Source organism: Orcinus orca, chromosome 1 (assembly GCF_937001465.1).
Source record: "Orcinus orca chromosome 1, mOrcOrc1.1, whole genome shotgun sequence".
NCBI classification, from domain to species: domain Eukaryota; kingdom Metazoa; phylum Chordata; class Mammalia; order Artiodactyla; family Delphinidae; genus Orcinus; species Orcinus orca.
The window spans coordinates 155672981-155693087 of record NC_064559.1 but is presented as its reverse complement, the minus strand read 5'-3'; the positions used below and the strand labels follow the sequence as shown (position 1 = coordinate 155693087).

Genomic DNA, 20107 nt, shown 5'->3' with positions numbered 1-20107 from the left:
TCATGACGCAGCAATTAGAAAAAGAAAAACAAGTTTACTTAGTTGCATGTCCTAGGTTACTACTAAGGCTTTGGGCTTATTTTAAGAACGAGCAAAGGAAAATGGACATTCAAGTTGATTCTCTAATTTACGAAGAAAAACAGAACCCTATTTATTGAGTTGCTTAATTCTAAAAATAAACAGCAAAATCTCTTTATAATAGGGTATACGTGACTGCTGATCCCAAAGGCTCATGTTTGGACATAAATCCCACTGACTTGAACTTTGTTAGGTCTGTTTTGGTTATACAAATTGCCCTCAGTTGGTCTCCTCTTTCCACAAGTGGAAAATATGAAGACATCTACTTTGAGTAATTCTTTGCATTTTTTCCAAACTGAGGAGAAGAAACCATGGCAGCATCTGACCTCTAATGTCCCTTCCAGTTTTTTAATTCAATGACTGTCAATCAAAGAAGACATATTTTCCCTTTGGGGACTCTTATAATGGTAAATAACCAACTCTGGCCAGCACCATTGTAATCCTGCTTTTTTGGTGCAAGCACCATAATTATAATGCAACTAAAATGTTCTTGGGTCTGGTACCAAGTGTACTAGTACGAGAGGGATGAGATGTTCTGGTAGTATTTATACCTCATTTTATGGGATTTCCAAAATTTGATGATTTCAGGTCCTTCGCAACATGGTACACTGTGCAGACCTGAGTAACCCCACCAAGTCCCTGGAATTGTATCGGCAATGGACAGACCGCATCATGGAGGAATTTTTCCAGCAGGGAGACAAAGAACGGGAGAGGGGAATGGAGATTAGCCCCATGTGTGATAAGCACACAGCTTCCGTGGAAAAATCCCAGGTATCTAATATAAGGTTTCAAAGTTTCTGTGAGCTCTGCTGATGGTTGAACTGGAGGGCTCTTTCTAGCTGTTTTCTTTTAAATATATGTGTGTGTGTGTGTGTGTGTGTGTGTGTGTGTGTGTGAAATTATAAGGAAGCAACTACTTTATTTAGTTCCATTATGCTCATGACTCATTCGCCTTCTCCATTACACTCAATTTCACAACGAGGAGATAAAGCAGTCTTCAGAAATCCATCAAAGTTTGGACTGTGTATCCTCAGTTTAGATCATTGTCTATGACCTTAACAAATCCTGCTGATTTAACTGAATGCTGCCGTCTCCTTCTTCTCATCCCTCTAGGTTTCCCCAGCTCTGTCTTTATCCAGGACCTCTGCTTTTCACCCTTGTTTCCTGTTTTCGTTGTCTCTCCATAATCATGCACACTGCTACCATCACCAGAGGTGATGAATCTCATTCCCACACATCTCTCTGCCTCATAGTTGAAGCACTGTCCTGTGTCCCCTTCCAAGGTCACGTCTACACTTCTGAGAGCATGCTGACATCTTTTGGTTGTGTCCAAAGCTACAAACTCTCTGTGTGCTAAGGACTGGGGGGACATTACACTGTAGGCAGGGAGATGCAGAAATGCCCCAGATGCCGCTAGCTGCAAAATATGTAGCACTAGATAGTATCGATATTCTTACAAAGGCTTCAGGGCCGGCTGAGATGCTATTTTTTTCAGGACAACAAACTACCTGAGCCAGGCAGTCATGATTAAGACTGTGTCTCTAGGCTGCCCAAGGCCTTTATCACAAAAGCATTCAGAGTACTTTTTGTTAGTGTTTATCCTCTTTCCCCACTACCTTCTACTCCCAAATTTACATGTAGTTATAATATCAATGTATAGTTCCTTTGCAATTATTATTGTGTTGCTTTTTAAAGAAACCCAATCAAATGAGTTTAAAATCTGTAAGTGCTCTGAAGGTCTAATATGCCATAAAAACGCATGATAACATAAAGTTAGGGCCAATTCAAATACCCTAATGCCTTAATTAGAACAAGATATTCATGAATTAGTTAATTAAATAGCATATTGCCCTTTTGTTAGCAACAGTGGTGTTTTGTATGTATATGATGTTCTGTGTGGTTTTCCACACATTTCCCATACATTATCCCATTTGAACCTCCAAACAGCCTTGTGACATAGACATAGCAGGTATTTCCCCAGTGTGTCAGGTGAAGAAGCTGTCCTCTTGGTCCAGTTCACCCAGCTACCCTCCACCCAAAACTATTCACTGTCCATCACTGAGAACAGGTCTCACTGTTTCCATGATGTTGTGGTCCACCCTGGTATTTCCCACAGATGGGCTCTGGTGAGCATTGTCTGAGTCGTCTGGCAATGAAGCCCTTGATTTGTAGAGTTCTCTCGTCCCAGGGCCTAGGAAATAAGCAACTAGAGGCTACCTTTCAAAAAAGTGCTGAACATTTAGCAGAAGCAGAACAAATGAAGAAAGCAAATGACTGCAGTGTGTTCAGCTGATGGAATTTTCTCCATTGCCTTGAGCTTGTTTTTTTCAGGTCCCTGGAAAACACCTTGAAAATAGTCTCTAAAAACCACTAAACATACATAAGGAAGTAAAAGGGAGGAAAGAGGAGTGGGTGGAAGCAAGAGAAATATCTGAATCATCCACAGTCGAAGTTCTTGTAATCAGTGCAGATCAGAGATGCCCTGACTGTGGTATGAATTCTGTTTGTTTAGGCTAGGGAAACACCAGAGAAAAGATAGATAGATAGATAAACAGATAGATAAAAGTCACATACGACTCAGGTTCTTTGATACGGTACAACTTTGATGTGTTAAATAACTGGCCCAAATCCAGAATGTTAATAAAGGGAGTTGCCAGCAGTGTGGAAAGACAGCTATGTAATGCCCGTGGGTGCACCGAAGTTGCCTTTGCTCATCTACCCCTGAATCCCGACCCAGCATCTCTCCAGCTCCCCAGACCATGACAGGGGAATTCCATTCCCTCATTCAACTAGTGCCTATTCTTTCTCTCAGCCTGTTCCCACCCCCAATGTTTCCTGTTTGTCCCACAGTGGAAAGGTCAGGATAAGGCCACAGAGCCAGCTCATGCAGGATGCATAGCCCCTGTGTAAACCATAACAGAGCCATAAGCTTCATATTTCTTCACAGGAACACTAGCAAAGGAACTGCTTAATTGTCTTTATTTTTCCTTCTTTCTCCTGATGGAAATGACGGTATGCCCTCTGGATCTAAAACAATTGCAGACGTGTCTGCAGAGGGGATATTTGTTTGTTTAGGGGCTTGAAGTGTTTTCAAGTGTTTCACCTACGTCGTCTACAAACCAAAAACATTCCACAGAACTTGAGACATCTCAGAGTCATACGAGGCCGGCTCCCTTTCATTTTAAAACCGCGGCATATTTTAAAGTTATCAGGGAAAGAATGTTGAGTCAGAGCTCAGTAGACCTGGAGCTTCCTTCTTCAGAGAATGACTCACAGAATCCAAGGAGTGACAAAGTCATTCCCAGCCAGGGTTACAGCCAGACTTCTTACCTGGCAGACGTCAGAGGAAAAGTAATCAGTTCTAGTGAGACCAACACAGGCTTTGGGATCAGACAAAGTTGGGACTGAGTCCCATCTCCACCACTTACTGGCTCTGTGATCTCTGACAAATTATTTCATCTCAACGAGTCACAGTTTCCTCCTTTGTGAATGGTGAATAACCATACTTACTCTGCATGATTAAGAGTGATAATGTATATATTGCATTCAGTGCGGGATGCACCATATAGTAGGTACTCAAATAACAGATTCCAGTATTATTGACCTCTCTTGGGTTGTTGTGGCTCTTTCTTTGCATGCAAACCAGGACGGCTTGTTTGGTGTTCCAGGGCCCATCACAATAACAGATGTGTAACCTTATTTTTCTCCAGGTGGGCTTCATCGACTACATTGTCCATCCACTGTGGGAGACCTGGGCGGACCTGGTACAGCCTGATGCCCAGGACATTCTGGATACTTTAGAAGATAACAGGAACTGGTATCAGAGCATGATACCCCAGAGTCCCTCCCCACCACTGGACGAGCAGAACAGAGACTGCCAGGGTCTGATGGAGAAGTTTCAATTTGAACTGACCCTCGAAGAGGAGGATTCTGAAGGCCCCGAAAAAGAAGGAGAGGGCCACAACTATTTCAGCAACACAAAGACACTCTGTGTGATCGATCCGGAAAATAGGGATTCACTGGGAGAGACTGATGTAGACATCACAACAGAAGACAAGTCCCCGATTGACACATAATCTCCCTCTTCCTATGGAGATGAACATTCCACCCTTGACAAGCATGCCAGCTGTATGGTAGGGCCAGCCCACCATGGGGGCCGAGGCCTGCACGGGACAAGGGCCTCCCGGCCTTTCCAGTTACTTGAGTTTGGAGCCAGAATGCAAGACCGGGAAGCACATAGCAGCTCAGGAAATTCCACAGTTGACTTGCCTTGCTTGCAAGCTTAGTGGAGAGCTGAAGGTTTCTGTGGTTCTGGAGGCCAAGTTCGCATCACAACCGAATGGCTTGAAAATGGAAGACACAAAACTGAGAGATTTTTCTGCACTAAGTTTTGGGAATCTGTCCCCTCTAGTGACTGAACTGACTGACTAATAATGTCATTTCTATATCTGCTCACCTGTCCCCTTGTCTGCCAACCTGTGTGCCTTTTTTGTAAAACATTTTCACGTCTTTAAAATGCCTGTTGAATACCTAGAGTTTAGTATTAACTTCTACACAGATAAACGTTCAAAGTTGACATAAACTTTTCTGACTCTTTCTGGGGGAAAAAAAAAAGGAAAGAAAATGGTCTTCCTCCTTTCTTGGGCAATATCTTTCACTTGACTATAGTTACTTTTGCAAATAGAAAGGCTACGCTTCTAACCACATTCAACTTCCTTCTCCTATGGTCCCAAACAACTCCTCAGTTGCCCTTATAAAGTATCTCTGTTTGCCTGCTTCCAACAGTATTTTTTCTCCTCTAGAGTTGCACTTTTTTGCTGTAAACAGAATAAAGTTGAACAACCTAAGGGGTAGTCATGTTGTTCACAGTAACAATCTGTGTAGAATTCAGCTTCATGAGCAGTTACCCTGTCGGGTCCCGAACCCCTGTGCCACTGGGGTCGCACAGTCCCCATCCTGTTCTCTTGAGCCCCTCTTCATGCTAACACCAGTTACACCGTTTCCAGTTTAATGCTGCCGTCTTTCTCTTGCACTGCCTTCCGCGCTATCACCTCCGTTTCTGTTTATAACCGTGTATTTATTACTTAATGTATATAATGTAATGTTTTGTAAGTTATTAATTTATATATCTAACATTGCCTGCCAACGGTGGTGTTCAATTTGTGTAGAAGACTCTGCCTAAGAGTTACGACTTTTCCTGTAACGTTTTGTAGTGTGTATTATTATAGAACCTGAACATCGCTGAAGAGAGACATACGGGCCCCTCACCAGTTGGGTCTGCCCTTTTCCCGGTCTGAGTTGCTAATACTGCTCAACCCCTTCATGAACTGTTTTGGAAACGGGATTCTCACATTAGATACTAATGGTTTCTATTGAGCTTTTACTTTTGTATAGTTTGATAGGGGTAGGGGGCAGTGGGATGCGGTTTTTACCCCTGTTTTATCCAAATCTGTACACATGAGTTGAGTTTTAACTGGGTTCTACTATAATTGTGGCTTCAGTTTAACAAGAAACACTACATTCAATTTAACAAGCAACTCACAGATGGTTCTCTGGAGAGTCCCCAAACTACTGACTTTGAAGAGGAAGCCCCCTGCCTGCTGTTAAGCAGGAATGTCATGTTCCAATTAATTACAAAAGAAAACAATAAAACAATGTGAATTTTATAATAAAATGTGAACTGACTTAGTAAATTATGCAAATGTGAAGCTTCTGATAACACTTGTTAGGCCTCTGAGTGGCTTCAGTCTCTGTTTGTAAAATCTATTTCATGCTTTCAGTTCAGCATTGTGACTCAGTAGTTCAAGAAATGGCACAAATGTGCATGACCAATGGGTTTGTATGTCTATGAACACTGCTTATTTCAGGTGGACATTTTATTGTTTTCCAAAGTTTCTCACAATGTATGTTATAGTATTATTATATATTGTGCTCAGATGCATTCTTAAGAGACTTTTATATGAGGTGAATAAACAAAAGCATGATTAGATTAAACTGTAGGCCCAATTATTTTGTGGTTAGTTCTGACGCATTGAAAGCAGATCTTTTTTTCCTCTTCTCTCCTACCGTACCCCACAGAGAAAACTACCCACTTTGCTTGGCCAGCATCACAACTAAAGTTTCATAATCTGTGTCCAAAAAGTCCCCTAGCTTGAAACATTTATTTTTTTAACAACTGTTCAACTAGCTCAGTGGTATGAGAAGGGAGACGGCGAATTAAAAGAAACAAAGGCACTTTAAGAATCTGAAGAGTTTAATCTACTGGATGAATAAAGGGAATCTCCAACTTGGCTGAGTCCTCTAGAAAAATGAATCATAGCACATTAACTTAATGTAGTCAGATGGTCCAACATTAGCTTAGTGTAGTCAGATTGTCCCATTGATTCATCTGACACATGAAGAATCTGAGGTCCAAAGAGTCACCTTAAAGCACAATGCAAGGAGTGCTGGCTGACACTCATGGTCATCTCAGTGATCCATGGAGTCTCCTGTTGATCATATGGTTATGCTTTTCTTTCTGGAAAGAACTGTGTAACTATCATAAACAAAATAATGCTTCATTGAAAAAGTCAACTTAAAAAAAAATTTATCCTGAGAAAGGTGTGTGTGTATGTGTGTGTGTGTGTGTGTGTGTGTGTGTGTGTGCGTGTGCGTGTGCGTGTGTGTGTGTGTATGTGTGTGTTGAGAAAGCCTTCAAATAAGAATCAGTGGATGGCCCATGATATTTTAACCACAGGAGGAAGTGGTTCGTGAAACAGGAAGGGGTCTGCTCTAGAAAAACTCCATTCCATAAATTGAAATTACTGTATTTCTTTTTAAAGACAATTGAAGGTGAGCCACTGTTGCAGAACCAGCTTGCCTGCTGGTTCCAGAGCTAGTATTTATAGCTCTTTGCCACCATCCCTGATTTCTGATTGCACCCCACTGTCTCTGAGCTTTTACAGATTGAGTGACAAAAGTGAATTGGTTAGAATAGCCACAGGTGTGACTTTAAAATATCTAGAGCTATAAATATTTATAACTATTTGCAGGTCTCTTCCTACAGAGTAGTTCTTACCTTTGGCGCAAAATTAGAATCATCTGCGGAATAAATATTTTTTAAAATACTGATGTTTGAGTTCCATCCTCACTCCCAGATTTCTGTTTGAATTGGTCTTGGGTGGAGCCCTGGGCATCAGATTTTTAAAGTCTCCCCAGGTAATTCTAACGTGTAATCTGAGTGGAGAACCACTGCTCCAGAAGAGAGAAGCACACTTGTAGCTAAGGCTTTTGTCTTAGTCCATTCAGGCTGCTATAACAAAATTCCAGACTGTACAGCTTAAAAGCAGCAGAAATTTATTTCTCAAAGTTCTGGAGGCTGGGAATTCAAAGATTAAGATACTAACATGATCACATTCTGGTGAGTGCCCACTTCCTGCTTCATAGCTGGTGCCTTCTCACTTGTATCCTCACCTGGTAGAAAGGGTTGGAGATCTCTCTGGACCCTCTTTAACAAGGGCACTAATCCCGTTCATGAGGGCTCCACACTCATGACCAAAGTACATTGCAAAGGTGACACCTCCTAATACATCATCTTTGGGGTTTTGGATTTCAGCATACAAATTTTAGGGAAACATAAACATTCAGAACATAACAGCTTTCTTTCACCCCAGTTGTCTTCAGACATTGCACACCCATCATGGCCAGGAGCTGGTTCAAGTACAGAGACAAGTAGGGATCAGAAATGAGTAAGATGGAGCTCTGCACTCCAGGAGCTTACAATGTGCTGTTGTTGCTCACTACTTGCCTTCCAGATTGTAAAATCATAATCATGCTCTCAGGAAAACCACAGTGAAGATCAATCTAAAAGAAAGTTCATCTTCTGACTCCAAAACATAGGTCATAAGAGTAGTCATCCTCCCACATGATGGTAGGGAGCTACTGCAGAAGCAGAAGTTACTGCAGCATCTTTGCCAAGGCTGAGGGTGATAATTTGTGCTTAACAAAATGCATAGGAGCTAAAGGCTGATTTATAGACTCAGGAACTGTCAGAGTTGGAAAGAAACACACACATACACACACACACACACACACACACACACATGCTGGATGGCATTTCCCTGACATATTCCCACAGGCTTATTTCGATATAAATAAGTTGGGGGTCATGGTAATTCTAAGTCCACTGAAGGAAGCCTAATGGAGTCCAAGTGAAGGAAGGTGGTTTATTGTACTGAAGCCAAATGGCCCGGGTTCAAATCCTAACTCCTTCATTTACTACCTGTACAACTTTAAATAAGTCACTTACTCACTGGTCTGCAGTATAATGGGGATTATAAATCTGTCAGATGGAGATAATAACCCCAGGGCTTTTTCTACAATTTCATTGCTACCTCTCTGAGCCTCATATCTTTTGAGGGTGATGAAATCAACAATTGTATGAGCCTTAAAACCTGTGAACCAAAATGGACTAAGATGTCTGGTAAATGCCATTTATCAACCCACAATTTGTGCAGCCTGTGCCCCTTACCAAGAATTCTCCAACCTGGTCATCTCTTACATCCCTCAAGACTCAGATCAGGTGACCTCCTACAAGACGCTTCCCTGATCCCCAAGGTTGGGATAAGGACTCTTTTCTGGAAATCCGAGAACATCTCATGCTTTGACACTAATTAACTGTGTAACCTTGGGCAAGTCCCTTAACTCCCCCATTCCTCACCTTTATCATCTGTAAAATGGGGATAATTATAATGATACCTAGCTTATAGCAGGTTATGTGAGGATTACATGAACTGATATACATAAAGTTCTAAGAAATGTTATGACTATTAATACCTACCACTATGTATTTAAGTTAGGTTTTTGTCTTTCTCAAAAGACTATAAACCATTGAAGTCAGAAGATGGATCTTATTCACTATTGAACTTCCAGTACCAAATCCAATTTCTGAAATAAATATACATTTGTCAAACTGAATAGAACCAAGTAGTTTTGTGAAAGAGTGAAATACAACCCCATGTCTCAGGCTTTCCAAACCAAAAAGGTGTTTGTCTCAGAGCCCTGGAATGATAAGCCATACAATTCCAGAAACAAAATTTCCTCAGAGATCTTCCAGTCTCTGCCTTTTGTTTTATAATTAAAGAAACTGAGGCCCAGAGGTGGCCAGTGACCTGCCTGAGATGATAGAGTATATTAGTGTCATAGGGCTGCCATAACCAAGTACCAAAAACTGGGTAGTTTAAACAACCGAAATTTATTCTCACAGTCCTGGAGGCTAGAAGTCCAAGGTCATGGTGTCAGAGTGAATTCCTGCTGAGGGCAGTGAGGGAGAATCTGTTCTTCCCTCTCCTCTAGCTTTTGGTGATTTGCTGGCAATCTCTGGCATTCTTGGCTTGTATATGCAGCACCCCAATCTCTGCCTTCATGTTCATGTGATGTTCTCTCAGTGTGCATATCTGTGTCCAAATTTCCCCTTTCTATAAGAACACCAGTCATGGGTTAAGGGCCCACCGTACTCCAGTAGCGCTTTAATTAGTTGCATCTGCAACAATCCTATTTCCAAATAAAGTCACATTCTGAAGTACTATGGGTTAGGACTTCAACATATAAATTTGAGGGGGATATAACTCAAACCATAACACACAGTTACTCACTAGAAGATTTCCTGATTCCTTACACAGGGATTTTTCTGCAGCATCTTGGAATCTGGGAGCCTTAGACATCCATTCAACTTCTCTGCACCTTAATCTCAGCTATAAAATCAGAGGAATGGACTATATGTTTGAACAGGTACTATTCAGTTATAAAAAGTGTAATGCTTTATACCAAGGTGTTTTTGTTTTCTTAAGGTTTTTCTGAGCTCTTCAAATAAATTAATTATTTCCTTGGTATAGCTAGGTTCCACATGGATCAGGGAGAAGAGGAAGCAGGACCTTGGTGTAGGAGGACAAACATAGCCCAGGAGTTAAGAGCTTAGGCTCTGAAGGTAAACGGATCCCAGTTCAAATCGCTGCTCATCTACTTCTTAGCTGTGTACTGTGGGCAAATACTTAACCTCTTCAAGCCACAGTTCCATCCTCATTAAGGTGAGGATTTTGTAAAGACTAGTGAATATTGCATCTAATGGGCATGTGTTAGCCATTGTATCACAGATGTCAGCTAAGGCTCATTCCTTCCACAAATATTTATAGAGTGGCCAGTTGTGTGCCAGGCACTGTATGATGAACAAAATAGACAAAGGCCCTGGCCTTATGAAGTTTATATTATAGAGAGGGAGAAAAAAAAACCCCCAATAAATGAAAAGATAAGTAGTACAGTATCAGGTAGTATGACCTGTGCTGTGGGGTTGGTGAGTGACAGTGGTTAAGAGCAATGGCTCTGGAGTTCAGCTACCTGGCTTGGAATCCCAGCTTCACCCATTATTAATGGTCCAGACTGGGGTACAGCAAATACAAAGACCCTGAAAATACAGTGTGCCTGTCCACTGTGAAGAGTAGCAGCAAGACCAGGGAAGGCAGAGGAGTAGGAAAGAAAGTTGGTAGCCAGGTCACAGAGAGTCTATGGGGAAGGCTATGGGGAAGTTGTTGGAGAGTTTCAAGCAGGGGACTGACATGATCAGACCTACCTTTCTAAAAGATCACTCTGTGAGGAGAATAACAATATTGAGGCACATGCAGAATCAGGGAGACCAGCCAGGAGGCTCCTGCAAGGGTCTTCTGAAGTGACCGGAACTTGACAAGATTAGTGGTGGCAGAGGTGTTAAGAGTTGGAAGATTTGGGGTAGATTTTTATTTTTAAAAAAATTTTAATGATCCTCAGCCTGGTTTTATTATTTTTTTTATTTTTTATTTTTCTTGGTCCCACTGCATGGCACGAGGTATCTTAGTTCTCCAACCAGGGATTGAACCCGTGCTCCCCACAGTGGAAGGGCAGAGTCGTAACCCCTGGACCACCAGGGAATTCCCTGGGGTAGGCTCTTAAAGCAGAGCCAACAGTACTTGCTGATGGAATTGAAAATGAAACCACAGGAAAGGGTGTGAAAAAGATCCTGAAGAGGTAGACTGAGCAGCCCACTGAATGGTGGGAATATTTCCTGTGATGGGGAGCCTTTGGAGAGGAACAGATTTTAGTGAGGGACTCTTGACATTTGAGGTGCTTTTTGTTCATCCAAGTGGAGATGCTGAGGAGGCAGTCAGATGTATGTGTCCAGAATTCAAGGCAGGGTTCCTGAGAGTCCCCAAGCTATCAGTGAGGTGATTCCCTATCCACTTGGCCCTGTGTCCACGTGGGCTAACTCTGTTTTACCCCAAATCATCCTTCACCCACACTGGGACCCCTTCAGTAGCTTCCTCAAGAAAGCTGTCCACACCCAGTATTTTGTAATTTTGTAGAATTTTCTAGAAACTACAGGGTGTCTGGGAGGTCAGTTGCAATAGCATGCCACTTTCCGCCACCACAGAGCTGCCTCATTTCCTCTTTCTCCTTTTCACTCTTTCCTCCAACTCACTGAACCTCCCTCTCAGGAGGAGAACCAGTTATTTTCCCTGGCTTTTGCACCAGAGTCAGCATTCATCTTTTATGGGTGGAGCCTGATTTGGGGGCATCTTACCTTCAAAACCAAAGAGCTTCTCAATAAGTATTTTGTAAACATATACACATTGCTCTCCCAAGAGAAGTTCAGGTATAAGAACCTTTCTGCCTCTTGTTATATCTTCCCTCAGTAAAAATGGGAAGGCTCAGTCACAAACTTTCTGAGAGATGCGTGAGCAGAAGACAAAACACAAGAGTCTCCCAAGTCTCCCCACCTCAAGGCCCAGCCCTGCCCACACCCTTGACCAGGTTTGCACGGATGCTTGAGAATTGCCCTCTGCTTGGTAGTTGGGACTTGGAGGCTTGGGTAGTGATTTTTACCAGATCCTTCTGTGTTTTGTTTTTTTTTCCCCCTCAAATTTCACCCCATCCCAACAAGGGCACAGATTCTTCTCCATATCTTTGATAGAACAATTCTACCAGGCCCTTTCATTGCTTGCAAATATTCTTTGGGTCTCCTGTTTTTCCCCAAGCATCTCTCACAGCTCTCTGTAGTTTAGAGCCCTGAGTGCAGGCCCTCAGTGAGAGTAAGTGGAGACACATAAAAATACTACTCCTTCACTCTGTCTCAGTTCCCGCATTGTGCTTTCTGACTGTGGTATTTAATATTCCAAGATATGATTTTATCGTACAGCATGAGCCCTCAAAGCAAGCCTGCTGTCTGGTGCTTAGGTAAAAATAAAAACAAAGTTAAAAATGGTCTGTTATAACACCAGGGGGTTTAAAAAAAACCCACAAAAACCTGGCTGTTCTGGATGATTAGAATTATAGTATGTCATGTCCGATACAGCAATTTTCGACAGTAATCGTGTTTATATTTATTTTTGTCTTTCTCGCTGACTTCTAACCTAACATCCAAGTAAGACGCGACTCCACAGTTTCTCTGTTTTCCTATATGGAAACTCCAAGAAGAGCCTGGCCAGAACACGTGAGATCAAGCAACTGGAACCTCTGTGAGGGCAGAAACCATGTTTGGTGCTTTGCCCCCAGTTCCACAATGCTTTGCATCATGCCTGGCACAGAGTGGATGCTCAAATATTTTTGAATAAATCTGATGTTGAGGACAGTAAACCCCCAGTTAATAGGAACATGCACGGCAGGCAAGTTGGCTCTCAGCTTTTCTCACTAGTTTGCAATGCCCTGTTTTCAGACTTGCCTCTCTACTCAGTACTGAGCCCCTCGAGATGTTTTTTGTTTGCTTGCTTAATCTTTGTATCCCTCCCCAACAATCATTATGCTGGCCCTTAGTGAAAGGAGTGCCCTGTGAGGTTCGTTGAGCAAATGACCCAAGAAACAAGGTAGAAAACTTTGTTGTTGAAATTACTTGGGAAATATATCGATCCATCTATCTGATTTTCTTAGGGAAGCAGTAGAGTACGCTGGGGAAAGCAAGGTTTGAGAACCCTGTGTTCCAGCCCTTGTTATCCTTTTCCTAGTTGTGGGAATTTGGGCAAATCACTTAAATTTTCCGAGCTTATATTTTCTTATAATTAACAGGAACGAACAATATAGGCAGTTAAAACTGGAATCCGATGTAACTTTACATATAGTAGGGGATCAACAAATCTTTACCGTCTGGATGTGTGTTCTTATGGATGGAAGGATTAAAAATCACCTTCTCCTTTGAAAACAGAATGCAACAATACGTTTTGATCAATTTAAGGTTCTGTAAATTAAGTTCCAGTTAATCTAGATTTTTCCAAACACACCTTAAGACTCCCGGAGGATAAATGCTCTCACTTCAACCCACCAATATGGGATTATGCTGACACTGATAGACTCATTTTGAAATGGAAAGACACTTGTAATCATGTTAGTCCACGCTCTTACAGTGCTGTAGAATCCCTCAAAAATATGCCTGATTGAAAGCTTCCAGTGATAGAGAACTCAGCAAGATTCTTCTGAGATGAGGTAAACTGTTAAGTTTTTGAGATGGAATCAAATTGTACTCTTCTAGAGCACCCACGCTGCTTGTTTTTCTTCTGTAGCCAATTAGTTCCTCTTCTAATTTCTTGTTCCAATCAAAAATAGGAGCCAACCTTTCAGAGTTTGTGACTATGTGACCTTGGGAAAGGTTAGATAACCTCTCTGTGCCTCAGTTTCCTTATCTATAAAATAGAAGCAATAATAACAGAACCTATGTCAAAGATTATTGTGAGACTTAAATGAATTAAGGCTGTAAAATATTCAGGATAGTGTCTGTCCTACAGTATACATTAACACATGCTAACTGTATATAGCTAGAGGTAGCATGGTTTCTATATTGTAGTTCCTTCAAGCAAGTTCCTTCTTTCTATATGACTTAAATTCATCATTCTGGTCTAATTATCCTGGGTTTGCTCACATTGACAGTGTTTTCTTAGGATGAGTGTCCAAAAGCACCGTGTTTCAGTCACAGTGGAGCACAGTGTGGCTCTTGCCCTTCTTTGTTCTGGGCACTGGTCCACAGCCCAGATCATATTCATTTGGTGAGAAGTCAGTGACTCATCCTGGTGATTCACAAGGTACTTACAGGCAAAGAAGCCCTTTACACCTTTTCACATGAACCACTGTGAAACCGTGTCTCCACCTTTCTGTGCTTGTAGAATCGAGTTCCTGCAACTCAGTGCATCATTTACACTTTATTGATATGTTTTACCTGAAAAACCAGTGGAGTATAGAAAAGAGGGTTTTTTGTTTGGGTGTCAGACTGACCTGTGTGTCAATCCCAGCTCTAGCACTACCTTTAAGACATTAGAGAAGGCATTTAACTTGTTTGATTTTCAGTTTCCTTTTCTGTAAAATGGAGGCATGATATCCATATCAAAGCATGATTTAGAAAGACTAAGTGACATAACTAATGCAAAGAGTCTGGCACATTCAGACATGTCATAAATGAGAATTATTAATAATATTAACACCCTACAATGATGGTTAAATGAGGCAGCATATGTGTGTGGGGAAAAATCTTCATGTTGTTGGTTTTAATCCTAAAACCAAATTACTTTTAGCCTAAAAATAATTTTGAATTCTGATTCTGATAATCTGTTACCTATGCACCCACCCCACCCTGACATTTGTAATCTACATCTTTAATAAAAATGTATTCTATATTTTCATTTACATTTTTAGTAAAAATGTTAACCAAAAATGGAGGTGTGTTAAACCACCACCAGTCTTCCACATCAGCATCGATCCATTTGTCAGTGTTTCATAGGTGGTCAGTCAGTTATAAATTCAACTTTGTATGCCATTCAGCTATGTGCAAAAACATATCAGAAAAAATGTGATCAAAGACTTTTCTGAAATTTAGACATATTGTGTCTAAAGCACTTCCCTCCTTAATACAATCTACTAAACCCTAACTAAGTGAGAGAAGTGACTATTATAGAATAACTTTTCTAAGGGAACTCATGCTAGTTCCCTTAGAAACTCATGCTAGTTACTTTTCTCTCAATGACCCACACACCATACGTTAATCTATTCTAGAATTCTTGATGATCTATTCTAGAATTTTTCATACAACTGATGTCATGCTCAACATGTACTGATGGACTCTGTCTTTCTTTCTAAAGATTGGGATAATATTTGTCTATCACATTCCCCCAAATGTATGACATATTACGTGTTCTTTCTGATTCCTCAAAGATCACCAATTATGGGTCAAAAAACACATTGGTTAAGTCCTTTTAACATCCTGGTAAATCATGTACCTAGAGACATGAAAGCACTTAAAGAACAGAGATGCTCTTCTAACACCTCTGTGCTTTATTTGGCAAGTCTAGCAGAAGAGCATGGGGAAGAAGGGCAGGAAGGGCTGTATGCCAGGAGGAAGGAAGAGCACAGGAAAAGAGTAGGGATATGAAAGGGTATCGTTGAGGCTCATCCATATACTCATTCATCCCACAAAAATTTACTGAGTGCATACTGTTGGGCCAGAAGCTATACTAGACACTGGAGATACAGAGATATTTAAACAAATAAAAGACCTACTCACATTAAATAATGTTATAGTTAGAGAGACAGATAGTAATCAAATTTTTAAAATGTAAGTGTATTATTAGGAATTGATATCGGTTCTCCAAAGGATGGAAATACAGCTACATGAGAGTATTAAAAGAAATCACCTGGACCTATTTCTAAGGAAAGGGAGAGGGAAGATTTTCATGATTGTAAAAACAATTTGTGCCATAGCTCAGTAGCAGGAGGGAGCAGAGTGCCCACGAGGACCTGAAACAAGGCTGGTTCGACTGGTTCGATGGTGGCTGGCGAAGCAGGCATAGGCTATAACTCACAGGGCATTTTAAGGATTTTGCTCTTCCTTAAACATGATGAGAACCTACTGAAAATTTGAGGCAGGGAGGCGAGATGATCAAACTTGAACTTTGGAAAGATCATTCTGACTACAGAGTGGAGGGCAGATCCTGAGAGGATAATAAAAAATGTGGGAGAGGGCTTCCCTGGTGGCGCAGTGGTTGAGAGTCCGCCTGCCAATGCAGGGGACACGGGTTCGTGCCCCGGTCCGGGAAGATTCCACATGCCGCGGAGCGGCTGGGCCCGTGAGCCATGGCCACTCGGCCTGTGCGTCCGGAGCCTGTGCTCCGCAACGGGAGAGGCCACAGCAGTAAGAGGCCCACGTACCAAAAAAAAAAAAAAAAAAAAAAAAAAAAAAAAATGTGGGAGAAAACTTAGCAGGTGATTTCATGAATGTGGAGCAATTTAGGCCTTGCATTTACAGATCTTGGTGTTGGATGATATTAGAGAAGAAAGAGGGAGACAAGACTAAAGAATAAATCCCAAGTCTCTAGCTTATAAAACTGGAAAGGTAGTGAAGTTGTTTTCTGAAAAAAGGAACACTAAGGAAGAACTGCTGTGGGGAGGCATGATTCCAGTTTGGGGTGTGTTGACTTTTGGTTTGGTTGTCTTTGTGACATCCAAGTGGATGTGAAATAGTTTGAATATGACAGTTTGGCACTCAAAGAAGCCTGGGCTATGAGATACCCACAGATTATACATATGGTAACTGAAGCCGTGGGATGTCCTGTGGAGACACTATATAGTGAGAAAAGAGGGTTGGGGGGTAGGACTAATCTTTGAGGAACTCTGTTATTCAATGACAGAATATAAAAAGGATAGGTCTGTAAAGAAGAATGAGAAAGAGAAGTCAAAGAAGTGGGGAGTGTACCAAGAGAACCTGGTGTCTAAGAAGGATAAAGAAAAAGATTGCTTTAATAAGGAGTTGGTCTACAATACTGAATTCTGCTGAGAGATGAAATAAGTAAGAAGGAAAAAATATTCATTTTATTTAGAATTATGGATATTACTGGTGAACTTAGATCATTTTCAGTGAAGCGATGGCTCAGTGGCCAGTTTTCACTGAATAAAGAGAAAGGGGGAAGTGAAAAAATGGAGGCAGTGAGACCAGACAAGAAGCTCATTTATGAAGAGGAAAACTGAGAGGGACTGAGGGAAGGAAGATGGAGGGATCATTGATAATGTCTGCTTGGGAAAGCAGAGTGGTGTGGTCCAAAGCACTGGTGGAAGGATTAGTCTTAGAAGAAAAGCTACTTTCTCCAATATACCAGAAAAGGATGGGTATATGTATAAGTGGACTTGTGAGTTCAGTGAAGGAAATTTGAAAGAATTTCTTTCTCCTGGTATCTTTGATATTCTTTCAACAAAAGAACATTGGTCCTTTCACACTAGCCATTTCTTTTAACCAAGAGGAACATTTGGTTAAAATCAAGTAAAAACACTTTTGGAGGATACTAAAGGAACTCAAGCATCCAACTGTTGGAGGAAAACTGAGTGTTCAGCCTGAAGAAATGATAAATCCACTTGGAGAAGGGAAATAGAAGAAATGTTTAAAGTTTCTTAAAGTTTAAGTAATTCTTAGGTAAAAAGAAAATTAGTTTGTGCTTAATTACAGTAAGGATGCGACCCAGGCCAAAGGAAGATATGGGAAGTCTTGTTCTGGCCCACAGTTATGACAAACTGGATTTTCTAATTGTTCTTATTGCCCAAAGATGGAATAATATGATCAAAGATGTGGTGAATTGAAGATATTAGAAGTGGTTGTTCGAGGAGACTTTTACGTTGGGGCTGATGCTAAAGGGAAAATTCAAGCATGAGATGGGAGGCTGGATGTTGGGAGTTTCTCTTTCTTTGACTGTTTTTCTCCCCTTTACACATGAAGACAATTTGTTCTCTCCTTCAGCATGAAGTTCATTCTCCCTGAGAAGATAGAAAGAGGGAAAGATAGGAAAGAAAGAGCCGATAGGATGTGAGGATTATTAGGCTAGAGTTTTCCTGTGAATTATATAACTTCTACACTATCTGCCAAGCTATAAGACTCCCTGTCAGAGCTTTGAATACTCCCTCTATTGTCCTCAGCAATTTTCCACCTAGCTTATTCTCACTGTTTTCTTGCTAAGCATGTATTCATGTTCATCAAGTGGCTGTCTTGACTCTTATGGTCTCAAACTTTTGTATTCATTCTGGGAAAGTTGTTCCTCTCCCTATCATTTTTTATACCTATTATATTACAAACTGAGCTCTTTAGAGAGCATCTTTGTGCAGTCATATGAGTTTTTCTTATTTCTTTTCTAAAATCCAGGAATAATGATCATTTGCATAGCACTTAATAAACATTATAGTATCCATTCATAGGCATCACTGCATTTGATTATTACAAAGCCTCCTTGAGATACAAGTTATGTGTCACCCAGCTACAACAGCATCGCCACTACCATGATTACCATCATAATCATCTCCACCAACTCAGTTTTATAGAGGCCCAGAGAAGACTAAGAAAGTGCCTCAAGTCATTTCACTGGACTGATGAAAAGCAGAGACTCAAGGGGAGATCTGCATGATGTGAAACTCTAGGCTCTTTCTATATGTAAAGCTGCTGCCCCAAGACTTGTGTCCTCAGCTATTGTAAATTTGGAGTCGGCATGGTCACTTTCTCCAAAACTGCCTGCTATTTCCTCTGTAACACACTCTTCCTCTTTGTTTGAAATTACATGGAATTGCAGTTACTTCTCTTAGTTACAAAGAATGTGTACTGAATTACTGAATAAACTTTCTGGGACACCCTCCTTTATGAAATTCTCTTGAACATTAATATTTCTTAGGTAGTCTGAGCCATCTTCTCTGAGTCAAATTATTCTGTCCCTTTGAGCTCTCTGTGTCTAAATTGTCCCTCTTAAAGGCATAAAAACACCCACCTTGATAGTGTCTCTAATCTTTCAGTCTGTTGGTCATTCAGTCAATCAAAAACTATTTACTGAGTGCCTGACACATGCGGAGCACTGTCTGGGCTCTTAGGATAGATTGGTGAAAAACAAAAGAAATACATAAACCATATAGAGAAACATTAACCAAATAATTGCAAAACTATGTGTTAGTCAAGTGAGTATTTATTTGTCCTTTTTGTCCTTTGTTAGTTCTTTTATTCTTTCCTTTGTTAGGACTTTTGCAGTTAATATGAAAAACCTACCCTAGAAAATTATGTCTTTAACATACTTTTTAACATACAACTTTCCCACAATGTCCCTTGCTCTCTTAGAAACCATCTTACCCATTTCACAGGCAAAAAGAACTTTAGTTAGAAGGAAACTTTGAAATTAGCCAGTCTGGTACTTCTCAAACTTGAATGTGCATACAAATCAACTGGGAATCTTATTAAATGCAGATTCTGAACCAGTAGATCTTGGGTGAGGCATGAGATTCTGTATGTTTTAGCAAGATCCCAGATGATGCTGATGCTGCTGGTACATGGACAGTACTTTGAATATCAAAGATCTAGTCCTCTGTTGTACAACAAGGAATATCCATCAGAATATCTTGTTTGGCAAAATACAAATTATGAATCAGACTTTTGCAGGAGCCAGGACATACGAAATTTTAAAATGCAGTCTCAGACTCCACTTCCATTTAATATAAATTAACTGGGTTTACCATCCTGACTGAAACAACCAAAATAAAAAAACTTGACAAATTATGATTCAGTGGTTTTCAAAACTCTAGACATTAGTCAATGAAGGGGAGTGATTTCTGAGAAACAGAAAACAAGTGAGGTGAGCCCAATAATCTCCCGTGAAAGAATTTCCAAGCCATGTAACCCAAACAGAGCCCAGCTGACTCCCTGAGTTGAAGATAGAGCTGAGAGTCAGAGGAGAACAAGGGGGCTATAGTTCTCAGGATGGAGTATCAGGAAAGAGGGAGCTTAACAGAACCTCAGAGGTCTGCTGAAAGCCCTTCTCAAGTATATGGCAGAGTACTGATCATCACATACCTATGAGAAAACAACCCAAGTCAAAGGTAAGAATTATTAGAATGGATAAGAGATAACAGTCACCTATGCTCACATAGAGCTGGAAAGAGTGCCTGTACCTTCCAGCCAGACTGGAAAATCTCATGATTCATGAGGCATTAGTTAGAGTATCGAGGATGAACTGCCTTGAGTAAGGAATAATTA

General features: G+C 40.9%; 1 protein-coding gene across 4 annotated transcripts in view; it reads left to right on the top strand.

Annotated features, from left to right (window-relative positions):
- The window catches only part of PDE4B (phosphodiesterase 4B), a 600461-nt gene extending 594391 nt beyond the window's left edge, over window positions 1–6070 (top strand). For all 4 annotated transcript variants that reach the window (XM_033407540.2, XM_049698244.1, XM_004280773.4 and 1 more), the window contains 2 exons: window positions 667–849; window positions 3789–6070. In XM_033407540.2, coding sequence (XP_033263431.1) covers window positions 667–849; window positions 3789–4154 — 549 coding nt within the window. In that variant the 3' untranslated portion in view covers window positions 4155–6070. The remainder of the gene's footprint in view (window positions 1–666; window positions 850–3788) is intronic.
- The last annotated feature ends 14037 nt before the right edge of the window (window positions 6071–20107 follow it).